Source organism: Dendrobates tinctorius, unplaced genomic scaffold (assembly GCF_039654945.1).
Source record: "Dendrobates tinctorius isolate UK_male_01 unplaced genomic scaffold, ASM3965494v1 ptg000003l, whole genome shotgun sequence".
Classification (NCBI taxonomy): domain Eukaryota; kingdom Metazoa; phylum Chordata; class Amphibia; order Anura; family Dendrobatidae; genus Dendrobates; species Dendrobates tinctorius.
The window spans coordinates 27,036,663-27,061,657 of NW_027361671.1; the positions used below are offsets into that span (position 1 = coordinate 27,036,663).

The 24,995-nt window shown below is 45.5% G+C and overlaps 1 protein-coding gene across 4 annotated transcripts in view; it reads right to left on the reverse strand.

Moving 5' to 3' along the window:
* Positions 1-24,995, reverse strand: part of SKIC3 (SKI3 subunit of superkiller complex) — a 262,730-nt gene that overhangs the window by 185,912 nt on the left and 51,823 nt on the right. For all 4 annotated transcript variants that reach the window (XM_073590811.1, XM_073590899.1, XM_073590727.1 and 1 more), the window contains one exon: positions 9,820-9,928. In XM_073590811.1, coding sequence (XP_073446912.1) covers positions 9,820-9,928 — 109 coding nt within the window. The remainder of the gene's footprint in view (positions 1-9,819; positions 9,929-24,995) is intronic.

Here is a 24,995-nt window from a genome sequence, read left to right on the forward strand (position 1 = left end):
TGCAAGACTTATTGTGCAATTTGTCCTGAGTACGCTGATACCTGATATGTGGGGGGGAACCACTGTTTCGGCGCATGGCAGAGCTCAGAATGGAAGGAGCGCCGTTTGACTTTTTCAATGCAAAATTGGCTGGAATTCAGATCGGACGCCATGTCACGTTTGGCGAGCCCCTGATGTACCTAAACAGTGGAAACCCCCCCAAGTGACCCCATTTTGGAAACTAGACCCCCCAAGGAACTTATCTAGATATGTGGTGAGAACTTTGAACCCACAAGGGCTTCACAGAAGTTTATAACGTACAGCGGTACAATTAAAAAAATCATATTTTTTCCACAAAAATGATCTTTTCACCCCCAATTTTTATTTTTCCAAGGGTAACAGGACCCTAAAAGTTATTGTGCAATTTGTCCTGAGTACGCTGATACCCCATATGTGGGTGTAAATGACTATTTGGGCGCATAGCAGAGGTCGGAAGGGAAGCAGCGCCATTTGACGTTTTTGGCTAGAATTGAGATCGGACACCATGTCGCGATTGGAAAACCCCTGATGTACCAAAACAGTGGAAACCCCCCACAAATGACACCATTTTGGAATCTAGACCCCCCAAGGAACTTATCTAGATGTGTGGTGAGAACTTTGAACCCCCAAGGGCTTCACAGAAGTTTATAACGTACAGCAGTACAATTAAAAAATCATATTTTTTCCACAAAAATGATCTTTTCACCCTCAATTCTTATTTTTCCAAAAGTAACAGGACCCTAAAAGATATTGTGCAATTTATCCTGAGTACGCTGATACCCCACATGTGGGGGTAAACCACTATTTGGGCGTATGGCAGAGCTCGGAAGGGAAGCAGCGCCATTTGACGTTTTTGGCTGGAATTGAGATCGGACACCATGTCGCGTTAGGAAAGCCCCTGATGTACCAAAACAGTAGAAACCCCCCACAAATGACACCATTTTGGAAACTAGACCCCCCAAGGAACTTATCTAGATGTGTGGTGAGCACTTTGAACCCCCCAGTGCTTCACTGAAGTTTATAACGTCCGGGCGTGAAAATAAAAAAATCGTATTTTTTCCACAAACATGATCTTTTAGTCCCCATTTTTTTATTTTCCCAAGGGTAACAGGAGAAATTGGACCCCAAAAGTTGTTGTCCAATTTGTCCTGAGTACGCTGATACCTCATATGTGGGAGAAAACTACTGTATGGGCACACGTCGGGGCTCGGAAGGGAAGTAGTGACGTTTTGGAATGCAGACTTTGATGGAATGGTCTGCGGGTGTCATGTTGCGTTTGGAGAGCCCCTGATGTACCTAAATAGTGGAAACCCCCCACAAGTGACCCCATTTTGGAAACTAGACCCCCTAATGAACTTATCTAGATGTGTGGTGAGCACTTTGAACCCCCCAGTGCTTCACAGAAGTTTATAACGACCGGGCGTGAAAATAAAAAAATCGTATTTTTTCAACAAACATCATCTTTTAGTCCCCATTTTTTATTTTCCCAAGGGTAACAGGAGAAATTGGACCCCAAAAGTTGTTGTCCAATTTGTCCTGAGTACGCTGATACCTCATATGTGGGAGAAAACTACTGTATGGGCACACGTCGGGGCTCGGAAGGGAAGTAGTGACGTTTTGGAATGCAGACTTTGATGGATTGGTATGCGGGTGTCATATGCGTTTGGAGAGCCCCTAATGTACCTAAACTATTGAAACTCCCCACAAGTGACCCCATTTTGGAAACTAGACCCCCCACCGAGCTTATCTAGATGTGTGGAGAGCACTTTGAACCCCCAAGTGCTTCACAGAAGTTTATAACGCCTGGGCGTGAAAATAAAAAAAACATTTTTTTCCGCAAAATTATATTTTTGCCCCCAATTTTTTATTTTCCTAAGGGTAACAGGAGAAATTGGACCCCAAAAGTTGTTTTGTAATTTGTCCTGAGTAGGCTGATACCCTACATGTGGGGGTAAAACACTGTTTGGGCACATGGCAGAGCTTGGAAGGGAAGGAGCACCATTTGACTTTTTCAACGCAGAATTGGCTGGAATTGAGATCAGACGCCATGTTGCCTTTGGAGAGCACCTGATGTGCCCAAACAGTGGAAACCCCCAATTATAACTCCAACCCGAACCTCAACACACCCCTAACCCTAATCTGAGCCCTAGCCCTAACCCTAGCCCTAACCCTAACCCTAACCCTAGCCCTAACCCTAACCCTACCGGGAAAATGGAAATAAATACATTTTCTTTTAGTTTTATTATTTTTCCCTAACTAAGGGGGTGATAACGGGGGGTTTGATTTACGATTTATGGCGGTTTTTATGTTTGGCGGCTGTCGCACGCTAAAAGACGCTTTTTATTGTAAAAATAGTTTTTGCATCACCACATATTGTGAGCTATAATTTTTCCGTATTTTGACCCACCGAGTCATGTGAGGTCTTATTTTTTGCGGGACGAGTTGACGTTTTTATTGGTACCATTTTCGGGCACGTGACATTTTTTGATCGCTTTTTATTCCGATTTTTGGGACGCAGAATGAACAAAAACCAGCGTTTCATGAATTTCTTTTGGGGGGGTGCGTTTACACCGTTCCGCGTGCGGTAAAATTGATAAAGCGGTTTTATTCTTCGGGTCAGTACGGTTACAGCGATACCTCATTTAGGTCGTTTTTTTATGTTTTGTCGGTTTTTTGCAATGAAAACTATTTTATATAAAAAATAATTATTTTTGTATCGCTTTATTCTGCGAGCTATAACTTTTTTATTTTTTTGCGGATGATGCTGTATGGTGGATAGTTTTTTGCGGGACAAGATGACGTTTTCAGCGGTACCATGCATATTTATATGCGTCTTTTTGATCGCGCGTTATTGCACTTTTTGTTCGGTGGTATGATAATAAATCATTATTTTTTGCTTCGTTTTTTATTTTTATTTTTTAAGGGGTTCGCTAAAGGGGTTAACTAATGGGACAGTTTTATAGGGCAGGTCATTACGGACGCGGCGATACCAAATATGTGTACTTTTATTGTTTTTGTTTTTTTTTATTTTGAAAAAATGGATTTATTGGGGAATATTTTTTTTTTTTTTTACTGATTTATTTAGCGATTTTTTTTTAATTATTTTTAACACTTTTTTTTTTTTTTTTTTTTTACTTTATTACCTTGTCCCAGGTGGGACATCACTGTCCTGTGACAGATCGCTGATCCGTCACATCACAGATCACTGTGACAGATCAGCGATCTGTCACAGGCACTGCTGCAGACTTCCTCATGCCTGCGCTTTGCAGGCAGTGAGGAAGTCAGCTCCCTGCAGGCCCCCGTCGCCATCTTGGATCCGGGGGCCTGTAGGGAAAGAGCCCCCCGCAGCAGCGCTGCACATTGTGCTGCCGTGGGGGGCTCAGGGAAGCACGGAGGGAGCCCCCTCCCTGCCGATGCTTCCCTTTAACCCCCGGTACACCGCGATCGCGTTTGATCGCGGTGTGCAAGGGGTTAACGTGTCGGGGGCGGTCCGTGACCGCCCCTGACACATTGTGCCGGGTGTCAGCTATGATAATTAGCTGACACTCGGCCGCGATCAGCGGCGCTCACCACGTGGGCGCCGCTGATCGCGATGACGTAATATTCCGTCCATGGTAATTAGGTCCATGGACACATGGACGGAATATTACGTCAATTGTAGGTAAGGGGTTAAAAATGTCAGAACTCCCATACAAATGAATGGGGAGAGCTGATCTCACTAGCCCTCCTCCCCAAATCTGATGACTTGCTTGTGACGGCCCTCTGTCCTGGGGACATATGTGATTCCCAACAGCAGATATACTGTACTATAATGGTGTGAGATGGAAAAATTCCTTTAACAGAGCACCTACAAAGCTGACAAGTTATGTGATGTAGATTTTAAAACCCTCCAAAATCAAATACCTAAATAACATAAAGAGGAGTTGTTTTCACTCTTAATATGTCTGCAGTAGTAATTATACTATTTGCATTCTCCATAAATTTAGGAATCTGCAAATATGCACAAGGGGTTGCACAGAATTAGAAAAAAGGATCTCCTAATTATCTAGAAACAACACGTTGTGTACCTTAAACATGACAAAAAGGTGTAATAGCCGTAGCGGTATTTCCCTTGTTCGTGACCAAGTAAATGTTGACGAAAACGTGGAGAAAATGAAAAGAAAAAAGTAAATTTGTTTCTGTTGTTCACATTTTTTTTTTCATTTTTATGACCACAAAAGACCACTAAAATATATTTAAAACTGTGTCCCCCTCGTTTCAGAATTTTCATATATATATAAGAGATGTGTTTTGAGGGTGTGGGGGATTTGGAGGATGGTGTATAAACAGCAGTTTGAACAAACAGTCTTTGTGTTCTTTTTACACTTTGTTTTACTAATTTATTTTTTCTTGCATTTTATGGATTTACAAAGTTTTCATTTATTTCACAAACTGTGTCCCCCAAAAGGTCATAAAAGACTTTTCTGGATATTTCAGCCTATAAATATAAATCTGTATTAATGCAGATATCCTCTGCGACTGGGTCTGGCATATTGGCTCCAGTTACAAGGAAAATTCATCCTCTGGAGGCCACTGTTGAACTGATCCGTGTCTGCAAAGTCATAGCAGATCGGGGTCCCTCCCAGCACCCACACAACACCCAGTGTTCACAAGATGACAAGGATCAGAACATGAAGGATTGCTAGTTTGGCTTCCAATTCTGTACATACAGTGGGGGAAATAAGTATTTGATCCCTTGCTGATTTTGTACGTTTGCCCACTGACAAAGATATGTACAGTCTATAATTCCCAGCTATAGTTGTAATTCGAGGTAGGTAGGTTTTCATGGCAAAAGTGAAAACAAATTTGGATAATTTTTCAGATTTTAAGCCATTAAAATTGTGTTTACATATTAACAAGAAAAATAAAACATTAATACTCTAAATTTGTACAATTGTATTACATTCACTTTAAAGAAGCACGCCTGGCAAACATTTTATCCTCTTAATATATTGCAATCATCATATTATACAGCACTGTGTACTTACAGTTGGTCATTTCCCAACTGACTACCTGAATCCATCTAAGCTCTACGTAGAAACAGGAGGTGAATTTTCCCTATATGACTCATGAGTCACTGCAAAAGTCCCTGGCAGAGGGGAGGAGGGAGCAGCTGGAATAGGAGGTGAAGAGGGGATTGGTTAATTGCAGGGACAAAAGACTTCTTGTTTCCACATAGAGCAGATATAAGATAAGAATTATCTAGGTAGAAAGTCAAAATGAGCAATTGTAAGTACACAGTGCTATATAATACGATGTGAAAACACAAAAAAAAAAAGTATATGCACACAAATAGGGATCACCACAAGGATATGATAATCAAAAAGTATCAATTTTATTAATGGACACAACAAACAGACGCTTTGTTTAAAAACAATTAAAAAGTCTGAACAACCAGACACTGATAACAAAACAAAGACAATGGGTCATTTTGATAAATAGTTAAATACTATGGGTCCCAAGGCCAACCATTCAGTATAATGCCAGGTATCTGCTAGTTACCATAACCTAGGGTCTATCAAATCAATTGTAATGACAATCATCAAAAATACCATATTATCAATAACTACTATGGTTACATAGAGATTCTACATATGCCATAAATTGAAAATTGAATACTTATGTTGCCAACACAAATAAACATACATTAACAAGTCCCTTTCCCTAGCATGATATCACCTGGTTTCTGAGGATGAACAAGCTACCGGGTAGGTTACATGGGACCCCCAAACCCACGCGTATCGACACAGTGATGTGTCTTTCTCAAGGTCAGTGTAATGTTCTGTTGAGATCCTTTATATATACCTATCCAATTAGTAATCACCCTTACCAGCTGAGTTTCAAGTGGCGGAGAAAAAAAAAAAAAATTCTCAAGCAGCGTGCGGGCGCCCAGGAAGGATCCTTCCCCTCAAGGAGACCTCAGGCCGATGAAAAATGCGACTTTATTTGTGCACTCAATATCACGGCACCCATATTTAATAGCGCAATCGTCCTTGCTAAGAGCACCATAGGGAAATAGAGAAGATCATATGTCACATCAGTACATCCAAGCGCAGGCACCAAAACTTAATGCGCTAAAAGCACTACCATAAGATGACGCATAGTGTGAATAAGGCCACAATTTAATGTGTCAAAAAGTGGTCTAGACACTGGCACAACATGACAGTAATAATAAACTTTATCTATTCACTCAATATCACGGCGCCCAGATTTAATAGTACAATCGTCCTTGCTGGAAGCTCCATAGGAATATAGGGAAGATCATATACCACATCAGTATATCCAAGTGCAGGCACCAAAGCTTAATGCGCTAAAAGCGCTACCATAAGATGACGCATAGTGTGAATAAAACCACAATTTAATGTGTCAAAAAGTGGTCTAGACCAGTGGTCCCCAACCTTTTTTGCACCAGGGACCGGTTTCAAGCAAGACCAATCTTCCATGGCCCGGCAGGGCGGGGATGGAGGTGTGGCAGGGGCGGGGCTTTTGTCATAAGGGGGCGGGGCTATGGACACGGTTGTAGTGTAGCAGTGCATACTTATAATTAAATAACATTTATAATGTGACTCAACTCACCATAGGTTTTGAATGAGTGCTCCATCACCCCCTTCTCCCCATCATTGCCTTCACCCCATCACTCTCTTCTCCCCATCATTGCCTTCACCCCATCACTCCCTTCTCGCCATCATTGCCTTCACCCCATCACTGCTGTCTCTCCATCATTGCCTTCACCCCATCACTCCCTTCTCCCCATCATTGCCTTCACCCCATCACTGCCATCTCTCCATCATTGCCTTCACCCCATCACTCCCTTCTCCCCATCATTGCCTTCACCCCATCACTGCCATCTCTCCATCATTGCCTTCACCCCATCACTGCCATCTCTCCATCATTGCCTTCACCCCATCACTGCCATCTCTCCATCATTGCCTTCACCCCATCACTCCCTTCTCTCCATCATTGCCTTCACCCCATCACTCCCTTCTCCCCATCATTGCCTTCACCCCATCACTCCCTTCTCCCCATCATTGCCTTCACCCCATCACTCCGTTCTCCCCATCATTGCCTTCACCCCATCACTCCGTTCTCCCCATCATTGCCTTCACCCCATCACTCCCTTCTCTCCATCATTGCCTTCACCCCATCACTGCTGTCTCTCCATCATTGCCTTCACCCCATCACTCCCTTCTCCCCATCATTGCCTTCACCCCATCACTGCTGTCTCTCCATCATTGCCTTCACCCCATCACTCCCTTCTCCCCATCACTCCCTTCTCTCCATCATTGCCTTCACCCCATCACTGCTGTCTCTCCATCATTGCCTTCACCCCATCACTGCTGTCTCTCCATCATTGCCTTCACCCCATCACTCCCTTCTCCCCATCATTGCCTTCACCCCATCACTTCCTTCTCCCCATCATTGCCTTCACCCCATCACTTCCTTCTCCCCATCATTGCCTTCACCCCATCACTGCTGTCTCTCCATCATTGCCTTCACCCCATCACTGCTGTCTCTCCATCATTGCCTTCACCCCATCACTGCTGTCTCTCCATAATTGCCTTCACCCCATCACTGCTGTCTCTCCATCATTGCCTTCACCCCATCACTCCCTTCTCCCCATCATTGCCTTCACCCCATCACTGCTGTCTCTCCATCATTGCCTTCACCCCATCACTCCCTTCTCCCCATCATTGCCTTCACCCCATCACTGCTGTCTCTCCATCATTGCCTTCACCCCATCACTCCCTTCACCCCATCATTGCCTTCACCCCATCACTCCCTTCTCCCCATCATTGCCTTCACCCCATCACTACTGTCTCTCCATCATTGCCTTCACCCCATCACTGCTGTCTCTCCATCATTGCCTTCACCCCATCACTGCTGTCTCTCCATCATTGCCTTCACCCCATCACTGCTGTCTCTCCATCATTGCCTTCACCCCATCACTGCTGTCTCTCCATCATTGCCTTCACCCCATCACTGCTGTCTCTCCATCATTGCCTTCACCCCATCACTGCTGTCTCTCCATCATTGCCTTCACCCCATCACTGCTGTCTCTCCATCATTGCCTTCACCCCATCACTGCTGTCTCTCCATCATTGCCTTCACCCCATCACTGCTGTCTCTCCATCATTGCCTTCACCCCATCACTGCTGTCTCTCCATCATTGCCTTCACCCCATCACTGCTATCTCTCCATCATTGCCTTCACCCCATCACTGCTGTCTCTCCATCATTGCCTTCACCCCATCACTGCTGTCTCTCCATCATTGCCTTCACCCCATCACTCCCTTCTCCCCATCACTGCCTTCACCCCATCACTGCTGTCTCCCCATCATTGCCTTCACCCCATCACTCCCTTCTCTCCATCATTGCCTTCACCCCATCACTGCCATCTCCCCATCATTGCCTGCACCCCATCACTGCCATCTCTCCATCACTCCCCTCACGGTCTTCTCCTCATGTCCCCATCTCCTCCAGGGCCAGGCTACACAAACACAGACCAACACACACACACACACACACACACACACACATACATGTACACACACAGACAGACATACACACACACACACACACCACCTCTCTCCTCTCACCTGCCCGCCGCCTGCGCTTCCTCGCTCTGACACAGCAGCGGCCGCGCTCTCCTCTCTGTGTCAGTCAGAGACAGGAAGCGCGGGCGGCGGGCAGGAAGCTCGACGGGTCCTTGCAGCTCCGCTCCTGCTATTCCATCTTGCAGGCAGCGGAGCTGCTTGGATCGCTCCCTGGCCGCCGCTAAGAACTGCTGCGCGCCGCCCCAGCCCCCGCTACGCCACTGACCGCCCCTGGCTCCCCTTGTGTCCGCGGACCGGCAAGGGCACTGCAGCGGCCCGGTGCTGGGCCGCGGACCGGCGGTTGGGGACCCCTGGTCTAGACGCTGGCACAACATGACAGTAATAATAAGCTTTATCTCAATATCACGGCGCCCAGATTTAATAGCCCTTGCTAGAAGCTCCATAGAAATATAGGGAAAATCATGCATCACATCAGTACATTCAAGCACAGGCACCAAAGCTTAATGCGCTAAAAGCGCTACCATAAGATGACGCATAGTGTGAATACAGACACAATTTAATGTGTCAAAAAAGTGGTCTAGGCACTGGCACAACATGACAGTAAAACTGTATCTGTTCACTCAATATAACGACGCCCAGATTTAATAGCCCTTGCTAGAAGCTTCATAGAAATATAGGGAAAATCATATATCACATCAGTACATTCAAGAGCAGGCACCACGGCTTAATGCACTAAAAGTGCTACCATAAGATGACGCATAGTGTGAATACAGACACAATTTATTGTAAAAAAAAAAAAAAAAGTGGTCTAGACGCTGGCACAACATGACAGTAATAATAAATTTTTTCTGTTCACTCAGTATAACGACGCCCAGATTTGATAGCACAATCGTCTTTGTTAGAAGCATCATAATGATAAAGGAAAAATCATATATCTCATCAGTACATTCAAGCAGGCACCATATAATACGATGACTGCAACATATTAGGAGGAGTGCTTCTTTAAAGAGGTTGTCAACTTTCAAAATATTTTAGCAGGCTGAGAATGAGTTAAAATACTTATTGATATTACTCTAGTGACATGGATCTTGTGACCACTGCAGCCAATCACTCTCCGTAGCAGGGAGCCGATACACCCTGATACGGCCACTGAATGGTTGCAGCAATCAGAAAGGTCAGACTTCAAGCATTAAGACCAGAATACTTACCAGACCTGATGTAATGCATGCTAAGTACTTCTAGGGGAAAACTAAAAGAAGGGTATGTGGTGGCCGTGCTGTCACAGATCTCCTTCAATTTTGACTCTTCATGGGGAAGCTAAAGATATACAAGGCAAGTTAGTGATTTTGCACATTGCAGGACACTAAATATACCACATCATGACAAACCTGCAGGGGAACAAAACATTTTGTGCACCAAACATTTCGCACTGGAGGATACAGACAGAAGAGGGTCCCTGTGCACTTGTTTTGGAGGTGTTACCCTTACCTTTTGGGCTCCTGTGCAGTTGTACAGGTTGCATTAATGATATTTCCGTCCCTACTAGTTAGAGTACATTCATTTACAATAGAAAAACAAATCACTGCAGATTCTGTTGTGTTGTGGATTTTCCTGAGGATTTCCACGGCATAGCTATATTTCTGCACATAATTTACTGCAGATGACAGAATTTAAATCTCTGCTACATGAATATTCTGCCAATTTTCCTTCCCCAATAAACCATTGGTGCTAAAATCCCAAAGCAGAATTGCCGTGGAACTGGCCCTAGTTTACAAGTGAATGGCAAATAATAATAATATTTCTTTATCGCCTTATTGGGGGACACAGATTACCATGGGTGTATGCTGCTGCTGCTAGGAGGCTGACGCTATGCAAAAACAAGAAAATTAGCTCCTCCCCGGCAGTATACACCCACCGACAGGCACCAAGCACCTCAGTTTGTGCTTAGTGTCTGTAGGAGGCGGACCGGGATCTCCCCAGATCCGCAGTTTTAATCCAATTTTCCTTTCAGGTTTAGTTTGAACTTTTTAATTTTCTCCCTCTTTTGTCTTTTAGGTTTTTTCCATTGGGAAACAGGGTATAGTTATCACCCTGATTTCCTATATCATGCGGCTGAGCGAGCAGTGTGGTGTCACCCACATCGCAACTCTCAGTACCGCAGGCAGGACTTTTCCCTATCACCTTCTGGTGATAAGGGTTGCGGACAGGTGGCTGGTCCTTGCCGAATCCCCCTCCTCACCCCTTTCTCGGGACAGGGCTGAGAGGAAGACGGCGATCGTAGGTGTTCCAAGCCGTCTTCTGCAGGATGCAGGTACAGAGGACTCCTTCCCCTCCCAGCGGCCTGCCGTTTCCCCCTGGGCCCCTGTGGTCATCCTCTTCAGGGACGTCAGGTAAGTGCCTGTACGTTCCCTCCGGCCCCGCATAAGCTTCAGTGACATGGGAGAAGAAGGGACCTTGTTGGTTTCAGGTCCACAGATTTGAATCTCCCGCCCTTTCTGCCTGCCACGCGCTCACACAGCCGCTTGCGTTCCTCCACTTTCCCTGCTCTAGTCAGGGAGTCTCGGGGGATCTCCTCACTCACCGCAGCGTCGCAAGCGGCAGGACCGGGTCAGATTGCCATCCTTAGCGCGGTATGTCGGGCATGGGGCTGCGGCGCCGTCAGGGTGGGAGGCACTTTCACTTTCCCCTCAGCGCGGGGAATTCCTCTGCTCTCCCTCCTCCCTTCCTGAGCGCGCTCCTTTCAGCGCGCCTTTTCTAGCCCATCACAGGGCTTCTTTCTCTTTTGGATGCCAGCCCCCCCTCTTCTGCCATGCCCTCTCCGTCGCTATTAACCAGTCACGGCGCAGCCGCTAAGCTCCGCCTCCATCTTCCAGCACAAGGATTTCCTGATGCCTGAATCACTCCTTCCTGCGCTGTTTGGGGGACACTTCGGCGTTTCTTCTGCTGCTCGCACAGAATCTCGGTAGGCTCGGCTCTGAGGCAAGGATTAGCTCTCCTCGGCAGTTATTCCCTAATTTCTGCGACCATTCAGTGCAGTTTACTTATGCCCAACCCTTCAGGGGATCTCTGCTTCAGGCCCACCGCTACCTATTACGCCTGTGCGCGCTGTAAAAAGAAGTGGGCATCGGGTCGGTCGTCCCCATTCTGCCCCCCCTGCAGTCCTTCAAATATGTCAGCATCTCAGGAACGCACAGAGTCCCGGGCGGAGGGCGCTCTTCCCTCCTCTCTCCCCTGGGAGTGGGCCGTTACAATGTCACAGTCTGTTTCTGACTTGACAAAAGTATCACAGTCGCTGGTCCAGGTCTTAGAACGATTGCCTCAGCTATCCTCAGCCACCTCTGCCCCGACCGCCTCTCGGGGTGAGTCGTCCACACCTGACCGCGACCTTCAGAGAGACAGACAGGGAAGGACTTCTAGGAAGCGGGCTCTGTCCACTTCGTTCTCGAGCTCGCAGGGCCCTTCCGCTCCCAGGCCTCCTTCTCCTTCCTCGGATGACAACCTTCAGTCAGGCGATGGTTCTCAATCGGAAGCTAGTTCAGAGGGGAACAGCGTTTCTAAAACGCGGGACATGGTCGATAGTCTTATTGCAGCTATCTTCCAAACACTAAAAATTAAACAGGATGAGGCTCCACCTCAGGAATGCTCGGTTCTCCTTAAACGAGCCAGACCTCCGTCTCGAACCTTTCCCAATCACAACGATTTCGATACTACCTTATCCAAACACTGAGAGCGCCCTGAGCAACGTTTCTCAGGCCGCAAGTACTTGGACGTTCTGTACCCCTTTGACGCAGAGCTGCTCTCAAAGTGGTCCAAGGCTCCCGAGGTGGATCCTCCAGTTTCCCGGATAGCCTCAAAAACGGTGCTCTCTCTGCCAGACGGGGCATCGCTCAAAGATCCTACTGACAGGCAGATTGAATCTCTGGCTAAGTCTATCTTTGAGGCATCTGGCGCCTCTCTCTGCCCTATTTTCGCATCCGCCTGGGTGGCGAAAGTCATTTCCGCTTGGGCAAAAATTCTTCGCAGAGGCATCTTAGCGTCAGCTCCTCAAGACGAATTGGCGGATCTTGCAGATCAGATTAACCATGCGGGTAAATACCTTTTGGCCGCCTCCTTGGACGCGGCCGGCTGCGTAGCAAGGGCTAACAGCAACATAGTAGCTGTACACCGAGTCCTCTGGCTAAAGTCATGGAATGCGGACACTACTTCAAAAAAGTCGCTTACCAATCTGCCATTCCATGGCTCTAGACTCTTTGGAGCAAAGCTGGATCAGATAATTTCCGATGCCACTGGAGGTAAAAGTACTTCGCTTCCCCAATCTCGACCAAAACGTCTTTTCAACAGAAAGGGTTTTCGACCATTCAGGCCCTTTCGTCCCTTCTCTGCCACGGAGAGAGCCACTCAACAGGATCGGCCGGCCGCCACCAGGGAGCGGGATCAGAGGAAACCTTCCTACAAACCCGCTCCTCGCTGGAGATCTCAGGACAATATTCCAGATCTGCAGGAGCCAATTCCGGCAGATTTTCGTCTAAGGGTGGGAGGCAGACTTTCCTTTTTCGCGGATGCTTGGCTGTCCGTTGTCGACGACGCTTGGGTCAGAGAACTCGTCGCATCCGGATACAAGATCGAATTTGCTTCACTCCCGAACAGACGGTTTTTCCGGTCTCGGCCTCCGCGACAGCGGGCCCAGATTCCGGGTTTTCTGCAGGCCATTTCCTCCCTTCTTTCCGCCAGAGTCATTGTTCCCGTTCCCTCAGACGAACGGTTTTCCGGGTTCTTCTCCAATCTCTTTGTAGTCCCGAAGAAAGACGGCTCTCTTCGTCCTATTCTGGACCTCAAATTACTCAATCGCCACGTGAAGATTCTTCATTTCAAGATGGAGTCTCTTCGGTCGGTGGTTGCTTCCATGGAGCCCGGGGAATTCCTCTGCTCGGTGGACATTCGGGATGCCTATCTGCACATTCCAATTTGTGTGCAGCATCAGAAGTATCTTCGATTTCCGTTTCAGGGAGACCACTTTCAGTTCACAGTTCTTCCTTTCGGCCTAGCTTCAGCGCCCCGTGTTTTCACGAAGGTGATGGCGACCGTCATGGCCATCCTTCGCTCCAGAGGGATCCTCATCATCCCTTATCTGGACGATCTTTTGATCAAGGGTTCGTCTCGCCAGGACTGTCTCCAGAGCCTTCAGATAACCCTGGACACTCTCAGCCGCCTAGGTTGGCTAGTCAACAAGGAGAAGTCCATTCTGATCCCCACCCAGCGTCTGACCTTTCTGGGCATGGAATTCGACACGAAGCTAGCCAGTGTTTTTCTTCCAAGGGAAAAATTTACAACTCTTTCCAAGGGCATCAGAACTCTCAAGAGGCCTGCTCCCATTCCCATTCGGTTCTGCAAGTCATCACCACCGATGCGAGCCTTCTAGGATGGGGAGCCGTGTTCCATCAGAAAGCGGCCCAAGGCCGCTGGAAGCTACAGGAGTCTCTCCTCCCAATCAAACTTTTGGAGATCAGAGCAATCTTCCTGGCCCTTCTTCATTGGCAGCCCCTCCTATCCGGCAAGCCGGTCCGTATTCAGTCGGACAACGCCATGGCCTTGGCGTACATAAACCATCAGGGGGGCACGCGCAGCAAGCAAGTAATGTCAGAAGTTTCCAAGATATTCCGCTGGGCAGAACGTTATGTTCCGGCAATCTCCGCCGTCCATATCCCAGGGGTGGAAAATTGGGCAGCCGACTTTCTGAGTCGCCAGGGCCTAGCGTCCGGCGAATGGTCCTGCACCCCGCAGTTTTCTCTCAGATATGCGACCGTTGGGGCACCCCGGATGTCGATCTCATGGCATCTCGGATGAACCACAAGGTGCCGCAGTTCGTAGCCAGGTCCAGGGACCCTCTAGCTGTCGCGTGCGACGCACTGGTGACTCCGTGGTCCCAGTTTCAACTTCCGTATCTGTTCCGGCCTCTGGCATTGATCCCTCGGGTGGTCAAAAAGATAAAATCGGAAGGCGTACCAGTGATTCTAGTCGCTCCAGATTGGCCAAGACGGCCTTGGTACGCGGAACTGGTCAACATGCTCGCGGACGTCCCCTGGAGGCTTCCAGACCGTCCAGACCTTCTCTCGCAAGGCCCCCTTTACCACGAGAATTCTCAGTCTCTGAGTTTGACGGCATGGCCGTTGAGACCGCAATTCTGAAGGAATCAGGTCTGTCCAGTCAGGTTATTCAAACTATGATCAGAGCCAGGAAACCAGCCTCTTCCCGCATTTACTATAGGTACTGGAAGGCTTTTTTCTGTTGGTGCGATGATAAAAGAGTCTTCCCAATGGCCTTTTCTATCCCATCTATCCTGGGGTTTCTTCAGTCTGGGTTAGACGCGGGTCTGTCCCTCAGTACGCTCAAGGGCCAGGTTTCCGCTCTCTCTATCCTCTTCTAAAGAGAGCTAGCTTCTCTACCACAGGTCAAAACCTTTCTGCAAGGGGTTTCCCACGTGGCTCCTCCTCATCATTCGCCAATAGACCCGTGAGATCTCAACCTCGTCCTTAGCGCTCTCCAGAAGGCGCCGTTCGAGCCTCTCCAGGACATTCCTTTGTCCCTTCTCTCTTGGAAGGTCACCTTTTTGATCGCCATTTCATCCATCAGAAGAGTTTCTGAATTGGCGGCCTTGTCATGTCGTTCCCCTTACCTCATTCTCCATCAGGACAAAGCCGTCCTCAGGCCCGTTCCTTCTTTTCTTCCAAAGGTGGTTTCCGCTTTCCATATCAATGAGGATATCGTTCTTCCTTCTTTTTGTCCGGCTCCCTCTCATCCGCTTGAGAAGTCTCTCCACAAACTGGACGTAGTTAGAGCCCTGCGTGTCTAACTCGCCAGGACTTCTTCCTTTCGTCTGTCCGATTCCTTGCTGATCATCTCTGAAGGTCGCCAGAAGGGCCTTCCGGCTTCCAAATCCACGATCGCTCGCTGGATTCGTTCTACCATTCTGGAAGCGTATCGTCTTCAGGAAAAGCGGCCCCCTCCGGGAGTAAGAGCTCATTCGACCCGGGCTGTGGCGGCTTCGTGGGCTGCTCGTCACCAGGCCTCGGCCACGCAAATTTGCAAGGCCGCAACCTGGTCATCTTTGCACACTTTCACGAGGTTCTACAGGGTTCATACCCAGGCCTCGTCTGATGCTGTGGTTGGTAGGAAGGTTCTGCAGGCGGCGGTGGCTCACCGGCCGACCTAAGCCTTTCCGTTACTTTTGTTCCTTATTGCTGTTCCCACCCTTGGGACTGCTTTGGAACGTCCCATGGTAATCTGTGTCCCCCAATAAGGCGATAAAGAAAGATGGATTTTTGGTTCTTACCGTAAAATCTCTTTCTTGGAGCCTTCATTGGGGGACACAGCACCCTCCCTGTTTAAGTCGTACCGTGTTGGGTCTTAGAGTCCCTTGTTGGGTTGGTACCTATGTTTAGAGTTTTCTCGTTGCTTCTCCTACTGCTTTTTCACCAACTGAGGTGCTTGGTGCCTGTCGGTGGGTGTATACTGCCGGGGAGGAGCTAATTTTCTTGTTTTTGCATAGTGTCAGCCTCCTAGCAGCAGCAGCATACACCCATGGTAATCTGTGTCCCCCAATGAAGTCTCCAAGAAAGAGATTTTACGGTAAGAACCAAAAATCCATCTTTTATTTTTATAGCGCCGACATATTCCGCAGCACTTTACATTTCAGAGGGGATTTGTACAGACAATAGACATTACAGCATAACAATAATCACATACAGTAGATTATAACAAATACCAAGAGGAATGAGGGCCCTGCTCGCAAGCTTACAGTCTATGAGGAAAGGGGTAGACACGAAAGGTGGGTGGTAACAGTTGCCCTGATTGTATGGACCAGCCATAATGTTAAGTGTGTAACAGTACAAACCCAGAGGGCTAATGGATGCATAAAGCATGTGGGAACATGATGCGGGAAATCTGGTTATGGTAAAACTTTTGGCTGTGCCATACAGGGATAGATTAGGTTAATGTGTTGAGGCGATAGGCCAGTCTGAATAAATGCGTTTTCAGGACACGCTTAAAATTGTGGGGATTGGGGACTAATCGTATTGACCTGGGAAGTGCATTCCAAAGAATTGGCGCGGCACGTGTAAAGTCTTGGAGATGGGAGTGGGAGGTTCTGACTATTGAGGATGCTAACCTCAGGTCATCAGCAGAACAGAGGGCGCGGGTAGGGTGGTATACTGAAACAAGGGAGGAGATGTAGGGACCTGAGTGAAGTTGGCACCCCATGTTCTCAAAAGATGAATAAAAATACACCATTTGTTTGTGCTGCGTTTGTGCTGGTTTGTGCCGCAAAAATGAACGTTTGCGCCGCTTTGGTTCCAGAGATATTGCGCGTTATATTTTTATGAAGCTCCGCCCACTTTCCACCCCATGTTCTTAAATTTTAAAAATGAATACACCATTTGTTTGTGCTGCAAAAATGAACGTTTGCACCGCTTTGGTTTCCGAGATATTGTGCGCTCAATTTGCTGAAACTCCACCCACTTTCCACCCCATGTTCTTAAATTTTAAAAATGAATACACCATTCGTTTGTGCTGCGTTTGTGCTGGTTTGTGCCGCAAAAATGAACGTTTGCGCCGCTTTGGTTCCAGAGATATTGCGCGTTATATTTTTATGAAGCTCCGCCCACTTTCCACCCCATGTTCTTAAATTTTAAAAATGAATACACCATTTGTTTGTGCTGCAAAAATGAACGTTTGCACCGCTTTGGTTTCCGAGATATTGTGCGCTCAATTTGCTGAAACTCCACCCACTTTCCACCCCATGTTCTTAAATTTTAAAAATGAATACACCATTCGTTTGTGCTGCGTTTGTGCTGGTTTGTGCCGCAAAAATGAACGTTTGCGCCGCTTTGGTTCCAGAGATATTGCGCGTTATATTTTTATGAAGCTCCGCCCACTTTCCACCCCATGTTCTTAAATTTTAAAAATGAATACACCATTTGTTTGTGCTGCGTTTGTGCTGGTTTGTGCCGCAAAAATGAACGTTTGCACCGCTTTGGTTTCCGAGATACTGTGCGCTCAATTTGCTGAAACTCCACCCACTTTCCACCCCATGTACTTAAATTTTAAAAATGAATACACCATTCGTTTGTGCTGCGTTTGTGCTGGTTTGTGCCGCAAAAATGAACGTTTGCGCCGCTTTGGTTCCAGAGATATTGCGCGTTATATTTTTATGAAGCTCCGCCCACTTTCCACCCCATGTTCTTAAATTTTAAAAATGAATACACCATTTGTTTGTGCTGCGTTTGTGCTGGTTTGTGCCGCAAAAATGAACGTTTGCACCGCTTTGGTTTCCGAGATATTGTGCGCTCAATTTGCTGAAACTCCACCCACTTTCCACCCCATGTTCTTAAATTTTAAAAATGAATACACCATTCGTTTGTGCTGCGTTTGTGCTGGTTTGCGCTGCAAAAAAAAACGTTTGTGCCGCTTTGGTTTATTAACGTTTGTGCCGCTTTGGTTTACGAGATATTGTGCGCTCAATTTGCTGTAACTCCACCCACTTTCCACCCCATGTTCTCAAATTTTAAAAATAAATAAATACATCATTCGTTTGTGCTGTATCTCGCACGGAGTTTGTGCCTCAAATCACTGTAACTGATATATGGATAAAGGGAGATAAAAAGAAATGAAAAACACCGGCTAGCCATAGCAATTTTATAATAAAAAAATGTATAAATTGTTCCTTACTAGACCCCATACTTCATTTCGATTTCCTGCTTGTGATGCCCCTCCCCCACACACTGTAACTTGGGGAAAGGCCTAACAATTTGACTACTAGCTGAGAGACTCCCAGGGTAAATCAAGTGTACTTACTTATTTGAACTGAAAATGTGCTAAACTGTCTTGGTAGATTTCTGCAAAGCTATTACCTGAGCAAAGAAACTTTAGTTCAATCATGGAGTTGTACTTTTATCTGTCTACAACAGTGTTTCCCAAGCAGGGTGCCTGCAGGTGTTGCAAAACTACAACTCCCAGCATGACCGGACAGTCAAAGGCTGTCCGGGTATGCTGGGGGTTGTAGTTCTCCAACACATCAAGTTGTTTGTAATTACAGTAATGCTTTAACCCATTAAAAGAGTACTCTGCTGCAAAACTTATCCCCTATCCCACCCCCCGGGGGGGGGGTTTGGTACTGACCACTGGGACCCCCTGCAATCTCCTGCAGTGGCCCTCAGTGCTCCCCTGCATGGAGCAATCACCGCCCTGTGCAGAGTGACTGCCAACCACAGGGCTTTGCTGTGGCAGGCACGCCCCCACCATTTATTACTATGGGAGAGGCAGAGATACACAATACACTTTTCATCTGTAAAAGTAGAGAGAAGTGAGCATGCTAAGAATAGGATTATTTAATCTCAGTACAGTGATCCCTCAACACATACAATGGCCCCAACATACGATCATTTCAACATATGAAGGACTCTGTTGAATGCAGCATCACCTGCTGCTCCAGTATGGTTTTAACATACGATGATTCACCTGGAACTAATTACCATTGTATGTTGAGGGACCACTGTATCTTAACTATTAAAAATTATGTAATCAATTATTTTCCATATAATACACTGCATGTAAAACTAATAAAAACATTTTTTGTTTTGATCAGATGCCCAGGAAGCCAGCCTGTGACTATGATGACATTATAAATGTCATCTGTTCTTCACATGAAAAAATTATTACAGGACAGGCAATAGCATTCCCCTCAGAAAAAGTATGGGTAGACTTGTGTCAAAAATTAAATAACAAAATGTCACCAAAAAACCTTTACACGTTTGTAAAGACAAATCGGCACAATGTATGGGAAGCCCTTGGTCTGTACAAAGATGTTACAAATATCCCAAAACAACCTTCCAACAGTGAGAGCTCAGAAGGAACAGAGAGTCATTCATCAGTTCAGTGCTATGACATTCAGTTTGAGTTCAGTCTTTCTTTTCAGAGCTGGATCAAAATTTGGCCTGAAAAAGTAATTTACAATGACAAATCTATGTATGCTGATAAAAGAGAATACACAATCTTAAAACCTGGTACATGGACTCACATATTGAATGAGGAGATCTGGAAAAATATCAAGTCATCGTGCACACTTAAATTCAGGAGGGCAAAGGTTTATCCAAATGTTATATCTAACTACATAGATATAACAGGGTGCTGCACAGAGTGTGATGCACAACTATCCATAAAAGTTGAAGAAATACCAGAGATTGCTAAGCCAGTAGTGCTTAAGTGTATGATCTGCAATATTGATGACAGTCTCCACACAGGAAAATCAAAACGTAAATTATCAGGAGATTTAAGAAAAAGGTTGTCAAAAGAACTCTGGGAAGGACGAAAACAAGCACATGTATGGCGAGCAGCTGAGGCTTATAAAGTTATGGATGTTGGTGACCCTGAGCCTAGCCATCTACCAAATCTAGCAACGTTAAGAAAAGCCAAGCAAGAGATTGGCGAAAGAGAGTTAATGCACAAGGACCCAATTCTTTCATTACATCTCCTGAAATACAGTGTTCCTCAGACTGGAAGCATACACAACATTGGTCTAGATAAATTTTTTTGCCATTACTGGACCCAGTCTCAGATGCAAGTCTACCAAATAAAGTCAAAGAACTTGGGTTCCTATGTAAGTTTTGATGCAACAGGTTCAGTAGTGAGAAAACTAAAAAGACCTGTTGGCATTTCTGCACACATCTTTTTGTACCAAGGGGTTTTGTGTTCGAGCGGAGATCATATCCCAGTAGTGCAGATGCTTTCTGAGAGCCATACTGTTAATTCTATAGCACAATGGCTGACTGAATGGAAACAAGCAGGTGCTACTGTTCCAAAGGAAGCAGTTTGTGATTTCTCCCTCGCTTTGCTTGGAGCTCTAGTTAAGGCTTTCACTCCTTACCCCGACTTGAAGACATATATAAATCAGTGTTTTGGAGTGTTGACCAGGAATGTTGCATCAAAACTACCACCATGCTTTATTAGAATTGATGTTGCGCACTGTATCAAGCTTATTAGCCGATGGGAATGTCTGAGGCAAGCTGGAAACAGAGTAAGGGAATTCTATCTCAGAGCAATGGCACAACTTCTACAGTCTACATCACTTGATGATGCGAGAGAACTCATTCATTCAATTTCAGTTGTTGCTTTTAGTGAATCAGAAGGGAATGATGACAGAGGCACACCAGTTTTATCAGAGACTAGCAAAGTTCAACTGAAGAGACGGATTGCAGAGGGACGTGTTTTACCCACTGTCACTGAAGAGGACTATGGAGTAGAGATGAAAGAACAAGAGGATGAGCCAATTCAACCATGCCAAACAGACCTGAAAATATGGGCAACAGAAATTTGTGAAAGGAGTAAGATGCTTGCAGCAAATCGTGGTGACCGAGACAATTTACATTTCCTTCCAGAACTTGTTCCAAATCTTTTAAGAATGGCATGTTACCTTCCACTTTGGACAGCCATAATGGTTCCACACTTTAAAAGTGTGAACATGACAGCAAGTTCTGCAAATGTTGAGGCTGAATTTAAGAACATAAAAAATGGACTCTTTAAACATGAATGTCTCCCTATTAGAACCGACCGATTTGTAATTCGTCACCTTGAATTTATGGAAGGCAAAATGAGACTTTCCTCAGCTCCCATAAAGAAAACCGAAAGCAGTGAAAATATGAGCCAAGAGAATGGGCAAAAAAACAGCAACTGTGAGGAGGATTCACAAGTTCACATAAAATTGGGTGATGAAAGTAGCTTGCAGGAGCAGCCTGTTGAAAATTGGAAAGGTCTCAGTATTCCTCCAAAAAAGAGATTGTCCTACCTAACCCCATGTTCCGAGTTGCTGCACATGGACACAAAATTTAACCGAAAAAAAAAGGTGAGCATTTTTAAAAATGGTAACCATCTAGCTAAAAAACCAATACAAGTAAACAAAAAGCTTATAAGTATCATTAATACCTGTGCATTTGATTCATTTTGCCAGTGTCTTTGTTGTGCATTCTGGGACAGTGGATTATTTTGCAATTATGTCATCAAAGAAAACACCGTTGAAATTTTTGAATTGGTGCAGACAATTGTGACAAAGGGAGTTGGAAAGGAAGTTTATGCAATGAGGGCTAAAATACTGTCTGGAATATTTGAATATGTTCAGCTGAAGTCAGGTGTGAGGCAGGTCAATGCTGAATGTAATGTTGCACACATAATCTCAATGACAATAAGACAGGTACCAAGTGTAATAATTAAAACACAGTGTTCTTCTGTGTACTGCAATAGAAATATAGCTAATTCAAGAGCAATCCCTCTTCTGCCAATCAATATACATATTTTAGAAACTAATGGACTTAGTAAACTTCAGCTAGCATTGGAAGATGGGCTACACCTAAATGTTTCAAAATGTCTAAAGCCATTAAAGTCACCTCAAGAGTGTCCAGATGGCTTGAAAATTCAGGATGCATCTTCATTGAAATTCCTTTGCAGTGGTTCGGTCACGCACAGCTGCACCACTGGACAAGTACTTTGTATTGAAATAAGTGCAGAAACACAGTATACACTGTCCGAAATACCTGTGAACATACATCTGGACAGTCATTCATTTGTGCTACGAGGGGTTGTTGCCTTCATTCCAGGAACTGGCAATATGTCTCTTGGTCATTATGTTGCCTATTGTAGAAGAAAATTTAATGGCTGGGAGAAATATGATGACCTGTGTGACTTTATTACAACAGCCTCTGCAAAGACCAAGATACAACCCCATGTTGTAATATTTACAAAGGAGGAGTGAATATGTGGAGAATCTGTCTCATCATGAGTCCCGTGGCAAGTCACAGGCTCCAAGATTGTTGTGGAAAGTTTAAAAGTATCCTGGCACCAAACAAAGTGTTAGTAATGCTTTCCTCTAAGGTTGTTTTGGTGCTTAAAGTGTATGTTTAAAATAACCTAAAATATGCCTTACCAATATTTTTTTATTCTGTTAACATTTTGTTAATGTGGATTTCCCATTATGATTAAACCGTTTCATGGTTCTTTAAACAGTTCTGCTGTCTACAAAGTTTCATCTGTTATTGGTAATTCCATTTTTATCTGTGTTTGATTTGCAAAGATTTATTAAGCTCTGAAGGTCCTGTTTAGTTGGACAGCTATATTAAAATAACAATACTTTTGTTTTGAGCCAGACACAAAATCATGGTCTACCACGGTTTTGTCCAGCAAGAAAACCACATATGGAGCAAAAATGAGCCAACTAGGGTCACTTGCGGACCCCAGCCAGATAATAGAAATGAATGGAGCGTATGCCCAGTATGCCCAAATGTAATGTTAACCCAGCCATATTCACACTGCAATCCAAAGCCATCACACACAGAGTGGTGATGTCTACGGTCATTGCATATTTATGCAAAGATTTTCATAGAAGATGACAGTCACTTTACATAAACTGGCCAACGTCAAAAGTAATCACAATCTTTTTTTTCCCTGGAATTCTTTTTATAGTGCAACGTAATTTGGCTAAACAATGTGTTAGGCCTGCTGGGTAATATAAAAAAAAAGAAACAAAACCCCTCAGCAGGCCCAGATGGAACTATGGGAGCCACTGGGTCCTAAAACCCTCCCTGCAAGGTGACGTCAGCAGGGAGAGGACAGCCAACACTCACGTGACAAAAATAACCAATAAGACTGCAGCTGAAAAGTCAGACACACCTCTGGCTGAGAAACCACAACAGAAAATAAATACAATAATTTAATAACGTTGAGACCAGGTGCGGACCACTGGTGCCCCCGCCGATCTAGATTCCCTACGCTGCAACCCTAACTAGACCGTCAGACTTCACACCCGCAAGGGCGATCCACCCGACCACCATCTCCCTAGTCTCACTCCTGTCTCCAACCTGACTAGGGTGGGGGCCCTAGGGTTACAGCTGGTAGTGGCAGAATGTAAATAGGGCACCAGCAGTCCACAGATGTTCTTACCTGGTCCGTAGAAGAAACTGCAGAAGCAAACAATATCTCGGAAACCAAAGCGGTGCAAACGTTCATTTTTGCGGCACAAACCAGCACAAACGCAGCACAAACAAATGGTGTATTCATTTTTAAAATTTAAGAACATGGGGTGGAAAGTGGGCGGAGCTTCATAAAAATATAACGCGCAATATCTCTGGAACCAAAGCAGCGCAAACGTTCATTTTTGCGGCACAAACCAGCACAAACGCAGCACAAACGAATGGTGTATTCATTTTTAAAATTTAAGAACATGGGGTGGAAAGTGGGTGGAGTTTCAGCAAATTGAGCGCACAATATCTCGGAAACCAAAGCGGTGCAAACGTTCATTTTTGCGGCACAAACCAGCACAAACGCAGCACAAACAAATGGTATATTCATTTTTAAAATTTAAGAACATGGGGTGGAAAGTGGGCGGAGCTTCATAAAAATATAACGCGCAATATCTCTGGAACCAAAGCGGCGCAAACGTTCATTTTTGCGGCACAAACCAGCACAAACGCAGCACAAACGAATGGTGTATTCATTTTTAAAATTTAAGAACATGGGTGGAAAGTGGGTGGAGTTTCAGCAAATTGAGCGCACAATATCTCGGAAACCAAAGCGGTGCAAACGTTCATTTTTGCGGCACAAACCAGCACAAACGCAGCACAAACAAATGGTGTATTCATTTTTAAAATTTAAGAACATGGGGTGGAAAGTGGGCGGCGCTTCATAAAAATATAACGCGCAATATCTCTGGAACCAAAGCGGCGCAAACGTTCATTTTTGCGGCACAAACCAGCACAAACGCAGCACAAACGAATGGTGTATTCATTTTTAAAATTTAAGAACATGGGGTGGAAAGTGGGTGGAGTTTCAGCAAATTGAGCGCACAATATCTCGGAAACCAAAGCGGTGCAAACGTTCATTTTTGCGGCACAAACCAGCACAAACGCAGCACAAACAAATGGTGTATTCATTTTTAAAATTTAAGAACATGGGGTGGAAAGTGGGCGGAGCTTCATAAAAATATAACGCGCAATATCTCTGGAACCAAAGCGGCGCAAACGTTCATTTTTGCGGCACAAACCAGCACAAACGCAGCACAAACGAATGGTGTATTCATTTTTAAAATTTAAGAACATGGGGTGGAAAGTGGGTGGAGTTTCAGCAAATTGAGCGCACAATATCTCGGAAACCAAAGCGGTGCAAACGTTCATTTTTGCGGCACAAACCAGCACAAACGCAGCACAAACAAATGGTGTATTCATTTTTAAAATTTAAGAACATGGGGTGGAAAGTGGGCGGAGCTTCATAAAAATATAACGCGCAATATCTCTGGAACCAAAGCGGCGCAAACGTTCATTTTTGCGGCACAAACCAGCACAAACGCAGC